Source organism: Neophocaena asiaeorientalis, unplaced genomic scaffold, assembly GCF_003031525.2.
Source record: "Neophocaena asiaeorientalis asiaeorientalis breed wild unplaced genomic scaffold, Neophocaena_asiaeorientalis_V1.1 scaffold77, whole genome shotgun sequence".
NCBI classification, from domain to species: Eukaryota; Metazoa; Chordata; class Mammalia; order Artiodactyla; family Phocoenidae; genus Neophocaena; species Neophocaena asiaeorientalis.
The window spans coordinates 9,450,004-9,456,802 of NW_020174645.1; the positions used below are offsets into that span (position 1 = coordinate 9,450,004).

Below are 6,799 nucleotides of genomic sequence, written 5' to 3' on the forward strand. Positions count from 1 at the left end.
TTGGCCACCCCTGGCAGGAGCCGCACCTGGGACAGCAGCAGCGGCGGCCGCGGGAGGGGCCGTGTGGCTCCCGGTGGTGGCGGCGGCGGCTGTGGGGACCTGTGTGAGAGAGTGGGACCCGACGCGGAGACCGCGGGCGGAGGTTCCGCGCGGCCGGACCCGACACTCAACGACTGGACCCGGGGATCCACCGGGGAACAAGCGGCAGAAGAGCGACTCGGTAACAAGTGTGGGAGAGGAAGCGGCGGCGGCGACGCCGGGCCCGGGGTGGTGACAGCAGGTCTGAGGTGAGAGCACCGGGGCGCGGAGAGGTGACAGAATGAGTCGGGGCGAGGGGACCCAGAGCGGAGTGGGGTCGGCGAGGACCCGAGTGAGGGGAGTTCCGGGAGTGGGTTTGACAGTCTGGACTGTGGAGAGGAGATCCCCAGAGGGGCCGGCCCCGCGGGTCTGAGAGGGGGACCCCGAGAGGACTTGGGACAGAGCGGGTGTGAAGGGAGGGGACCCCCAGAAGGGCTGGAAAAGTGGGTCTGAAGGGGCACCCCCAGAGGAGCCAGGACAGTGGTTCTCAAGGGAGGGTACCCTGAAATGGGCAAGGACAGCGGCTCTCAGCGGCAAGGGGACCCCGAGAGGGCTTGGGACAGCAGGTGTGTTGGGGGACCCCGAGAGGGGCTGGAACAGCGACTGTGACGGGGGACCCCGCGGGGGCTGGGGACCCGGGTCTGAGCGGGGACCCGGGGGGCGTGCGGTGGAGGCGCGGCCCCGCCCCGCCTGGGTGAGGAGAGGGGGCCTGGGTTCGGGTCGCGGCGCCGGGTGAGTCGGGACAGCCGGCCGCCGCTCCCCGGGTGCACTCAGCCGAGCTTCCTAAGGGCGGAGTGGGAGACGGGGGATCGCCTGAGCCCCCGTGACTCTGTGGGTGACTCTAAGGAAAGGGGATTATGTAATGAGACATCTTCTAGGAGAACGCGCAGGCTGGAGGGTCTGGCCGAAGCGCGGGGATCTTGGAAAGGGCAGGAGCGAGGGGCTGGGGACCTCTTCTCACTGGCCCCCTGGCTTCCCGTTTGTTTCTCCGAGTTGGGCTTGGATGCCTTGAAAGTGAGGGGCTTCCTGACCTCGATAGCTTCATCAGGATGAAAAAGTTGGAGAGGACTTCTTTAACTCACCGCAAACCGAGTGGAAAGGGAAAGGGACCCTTTTGGAGATGCAGGTTTTGGGTTAATTAGGCTGTTGATTTTGATAGACCCTGTCTTTTTCACTTCGGCTCAGCAGAGAGCTCAGAAAGTTTTTCAGGTTCGGCAGCGCGTCCGTATCAGTGTTTACAATGCAGACTCAAAGGAACTATATACTAAGTTGGACTGTTTATCTTTGATGTGTTGGAAAGATAGTTGGAAGATCAAACTAAATTTTGAAAAGAGGTTTTGGAGTCGCCAAACTAACAGCACTTTCCAGTTGGATTTCTAATTCTAAAAGCTACCAGGACTGAGTTTTAGACATAATTCCAGGACAGGCTAAGGATAGAGATAAGCCTATTTAAACCGGACACCGTACACGCTGGTGGGAGGCAAGTGTGTGTCTATTAAAATGCTGAAACGAATAGTGGAAAGCGATAGGGGGTGGGAATTGGGGGGCAGCCTCCTACTTTGACGGATATGAACATTAAACTAATGACCAGGCTAGTGGTTTGGAATACTTAGGATATGTTAATACCGCTCCGACTACTTCTCGAATGTTCTCTTGAATGCACACGCTTTGTTACGGTTGCACCCAGCAGTTTTGCATTTGAATGTTTTAACCTCTTTTTCTCTGTGTGTTGCTTCTCCTCACCCCGTATTGTTGCGACGAGCTTCTTTTTCATAGAAGCAGACTTAGAACATGATGGTTTGGGGGAAATATTAGGGAATGTAATTATTCTATCATTTTGCAGTTATTTAGATATCTTCTTTGTTTCAGGTTTAGAATAATGTCTTATTGGAAGCCTTTGCCCATGTTCAGTAATGGGCAACTAAGAGGAAGAAAGGAATGCTGTACTGTTTTCCAAACACATAATGTAGAAGGCTTACAGAGAACCGCCTATTTAAATCCAAGACAAAAATTACTGAAGACATCTTACATCAGGGTGATAATAAGTAGAGGGAATGTGTCATTTGAGGATTCTTATTTGATATTACCTGATGCAGAACAGTTTTTATATGGTTTCAGAGAGCATGGAGCTTGGTGTGGTTATGAAAATTCCACCAACTAGACGTCCTCCCCTAAGAAACAAGTTGTGGAGGTGAGGGGAACAACAGTAAATACACAAATACAAATTTAAAATATGAGACACTATATTTAAGATGTATGAAGTGTAACTTCTTTTACATTAAATTTATTTTTCCAGAACCTTAGGTAGAATTCAAGTAAAAGTAAGGTCAGCTAACTCAAGAGGGTTATTTACAAGGGGCATGTATTCCTTATGTAGGGCATGTAACCTAGGAGATGGTCTTTGGAAGGACTGGGAATCTCAGTAACAGTAATTCTGCAAAGTAATAGAAATGTTTAAATGTTTGAGCAGATAAGCTCTTGCATCGTGCTTGTTAGCTCATTTCTGTCTGGTGCAAATGAAAAGTGTCATTGTAATAGAGTTTTTAGTGATAGGAAGGGTCTATAGTAACTATTCCCAGGGACAGGGGGTGGGGGTGGCGGGTAGGTTAGGAGGGTAGGAATTCTGTGGGAATTTATTTTCATTTGTTTCACAAAATAAAACTACACTTTGAGAAGCTATTAATATGTAAGTTAGTTACACCTATGCTCATTTTAACTCTTTTCTTTTCAATTGAAAGATATAATCAAAAGAAGAGTTAAGAAGGAGCCTTACACTTCCATATGAGCGGTTATAGCCACCAGAGAATGCAGGTTCTTTTTGGTGTAGAGTTCTTAAACTATCCTTAGTCTTAGTTTAGCAGGATGCAAGTAGTGCCCAGTTAATACAATAACCCACTTTATACTTTCTTTACCACTTGAGTCATATACAGTCAAACCATTGTAATCTCAGAGTCTACCTTGATATCTAATTTGGTTTAATGTTTAAGCCAACCTGAATAAAAGTTCTCATTGCCTGTCAGTGTTCATACTTGTTGGCTTCAGTGGTATGAGAGAATGAATGAAAACTAACTATTGGTACTTTAGAGTCTGTTTATTTAGAGTTTATTTTAGAGCCATTAAAAGCATCTTTCCTTTATAGTCTTTTCTTCCAGTCTTTGTTTCTTCTCTCCCCCTAAAAAGAAAGCACACTGACAGACGGACAGAGGGAAAGCTTCCATCGAAAAGTGCTTTGTGACTGTCCTAAGAGAAAACTTCTTTTCAATCTTCAGTGAGAGATTCCCCTCAATCAGAGAGGATAGTTTTGAATTAGTAATTTTGAGTTATGGGATAATGTACAGTTTAGTTTTGTGATTATTTAATTATAACATCCATTTAATTGGTTACTTTGTCATTTGTAAGGATACATTAAAAGTTTGTTACTATTCTTAAATTCAGAGTGACCTTAGTAAAAAAAAATTAATGTCTAACTAATTATGGATTAGATGTGTTGAATATATGGGCCAAAACGTGACCCATACAAGCTATGGGCAACCAAGTTAAAAACAAGTATTCAGAATTCTTATGATAGTAGGAATTAAATTCATACATTTTATCATTCCAGGTACATGTTATTAAAGTTACCTAAATACTTTCTTTTTTTTTACGGTACGCGGGCCTCTCACTGTTGTGGCCTCTCCCGTTGCAGAGCACAGGCTCTGGACTCGCAGGCTCAGCGGCCATGGCTCACGGGCCCAGCCACTCCACGGCATGTGGGATCCTCCCAGACCGGGGCAAGAACCCCTGTCCCCTGCATCGGCAGACGGACCCCCAACCACTGCGCCACCAGGGAAGCCCTACCTAAATACTTTATAAATCAACCTAATGCATTTTTTTCTGCCTGACCTGAGATTTGTTAGAGACATTGGAGTATATTTAAAGTCTTCGTAAATTATTTCTATTTTACAACAGAATGACATAGGAGTCAGTTTTTTGATTTAACACAGATCTGCTCCTAACCATGGTCTATCTCACAAATACGCGTTTATCACCCCCAGAGTGAGTGAGAAAAGGAAGATGCCTTGGAATAAACATTTTACACCTAGCAAAACCTACTCCCATGTGGCCCATGTGGCTTTAGCTCCTAACCCTAGGAATTGACATGCTGGTGTCTAATGTTTGGGGCCCTTTCACCTCACCCCTGGCCTCAGTGAAAATGATGGATACCAAAATCAACCCCATATTTGTTATGCTTATTATTTTAGTCAATTATCAAAGTACTCATTGGAAGACTTCAATTTTACTTCTTTCCACTATTTTTGATGGACAACGGGATAACCTTTTATTTCCAAATCAAACTAGGACTCTGTGCAGTATTTATTTTTATATGTGTCACTTTCTGTCTAATAACACTGGCTTTGGTCCATAGCAATCAAGGCTTATGACAATTCAAATACATTTTATTTACCCATTACAATAGATGGCACTAATCAAGGAAGAATGCTCTTAAATAAAGTAATAACCTCATTAGTCTTGGGAGTAGGCATACAAAACAGAATTGGAGTTCATGGCCAATTTTCCATTCTATTCTGAACATTAGCTTTTACTTTTTGAAGGCTTTGTGTGTAAATACACAAATATTTCCCCAAACCACATAAATATAGTTTTTAGCTGATCTGGGTCAAGACTTAATAGCAGAGATACAAAATTCCATTATGCTTCACGTACCTTTATGCGTCCCGTGTCTCTTGTGAAAATTTCTCTTCTGTCACTGTATACCAGTTCCTTGTTTACATGTGTTTTTCTTTCACAAATTTGTGAGCACGTTGAGGTTAGAGATGGTCTTGATCATCTTTGCATCCCCACGCCAAGTATAGTACCAGGCACAGAGTATGAGGGATGCTCACTAGATGTCAACTGAATGAGTAAATGAATTAATAATCACCAAATTAGTAGATTATATTTATGTTCACATTTAGTTTCTTTTTTTTTAGAATTTTATTTATTTATTTTTTATACAGCAGGTTCTTATTAGTCATCAGTTTTATACACATCAGTGTATACATGTCAATTCCAATTGCCCAGTTCATCACACCACCACACCCACCCCAACACAGCTTTCCCCCCTTGGTGTCCATATGTTTGTTCTCTACATCTGTGTCTCAATTTCTGCCCTGCAAACCGGTTCATCTGTACCATTTTTCTAGGTTCCAAATATATGCGTTAACATACGATATTGGTTTTTCTGTTTCTGACTTCACTCTGTATGACAGTCTCTAGATCCATCCACGTCTCAACAAATAACCCAATTTCGTTCCCTTTTATGGCTAATATTCCATTGTATATATGTACCACAACTTCTTTATCCATTTGTCTGTTAATGGGCACTTAGGTTGCTTCCATGACCTAGCTATTGTAAATAGTGCTGCAATGAGCATTGCGGTGCATGTGTCTTTTTGAATTATGGTTTTCTCTGGGTATACGCCCAATAATGGGCTTGCTGGATCATACGGTAATTCTATTTTTAGTTTTTTAAGGAACCTCCATACTGTTCTCCATAGTGGCTGTATCAATTTACATTCCCACCAACAGTGTAAGAGGGTTCCCATTTCTCCACACCCTCTCCAGTATTTGTTGTTTGTAGATTTTCTGATGATGCCCATTTGGACTGGTGTGAGGTGATACCTCACTGTTGTTTTGATTTGCATTTCTCTAATAATTAGTGATATTGAGCAGCTTTTCATGTGCTTCTTGGCCATCTATATGTCTTCTTTGCAGAAATGTCTATTTAGGTCTTCTGCCCATTTTTGGATTGGGTTGTTTGTTTTTTTAATATTGAGCTGCATGAGCTGTTTATATATTTTGGAGATTAATCCTTTGTCCATTGATTTGTTTGCAAATATTTTCTCCCATTCTGAGGGTTGTCTTTTTGTCTTGTTTATGGTTTCCTTTGCTGTGCAAAAGCTTTGAAGTTTCATTAGGTCCCATTTGTTTATTTTTGTTTTTATTTCCATTACTCTAGGAGGTAGATCAAAAAGGATCTTACTGTAATTTATGTCAAAGAGTGTTCTGCCTATGTTTTCCTCTGAGAGTTTTATACTGTCCAGTCTTACATTTAGGTCTCTAATCCATTTTAGGTTTATTTTTGTGTATGGTGTTAGGGAGTGTTCTAATTTCATTCTTTTACATGTAGCTATCCTGTTTTCCCAGCACCACTTATTTAAGAGACTGTCTTTTCTCCATTATGTATCCTTGCCCGCTTTGTCGTAGATTAGCTGACCATAGGTGTGTGGGTTTATCTCTGGACTTTCTATCTTGTTCCATTGATCTATATTTCTGGTTTTTGTGCCAGTACTGTATTGTCTTCATTACTGTAGCTTTGTAGTATAGTCTGAAGTCAGGGGATCTGATTCCTCCAGCTCTGCTTTTTTCCCTCAAGACTGCTTTGGCTCTTCGGGGTCTTTTGTATCTCCATACAAATTTTAAGTTTTTTGGGGTTTTTTTGTTCTAGTTCTGTAAAAAATGCCATTGGTGGGCTTCCCTGGTGGCGCAGTGGTTGAGAGTCCACCTGCCAATGCAGGGGACACAGGTTCGTGCCCCAGTCTGGGAAGATCCCACATGCCATGGAGCGTCTGGGCCCGTGAACCATGGCCACTGAGCCTACGTGTCCGGAGCCTGTGCTCCACAACAGGAGAGGCCACAACAGTGAAAGGCCCGTGTACCACAAAAAAAAAAAAAAAAAGCA

General features: G+C 43.5%; 2 protein-coding genes across 4 annotated transcripts in view; one reads left to right on the forward strand and one right to left on the reverse strand.

The window, feature by feature from the left end:
• The first annotated feature begins 16 nt into the window (after positions 1-16).
• The window catches only part of TAOK3 (TAO kinase 3), a 184,351-nt gene continuing 177,568 nt past the window's right edge, over positions 17-6,799 (forward strand). For all 3 annotated transcript variants that reach the window (XM_024758478.1, XM_024758477.1, XM_024758480.1), the window contains exon 1: positions 17-287. The gene's annotated coding sequence lies outside the window, so the exon portion shown is untranslated. The remainder of the gene's footprint in view (positions 288-6,799) is intronic.
• LOC112408735 (basic salivary proline-rich protein 4-like) overlaps positions 566-6,799 on the reverse strand; it is a 37,127-nt gene continuing 30,893 nt past the window's right edge. The window contains exon 2 of the mRNA XM_024758474.1: positions 566-919. Within this exon, the coding sequence (XP_024614242.1) occupies positions 566-919 (354 nt within the window). The remainder of the gene's footprint in view (positions 920-6,799) is intronic.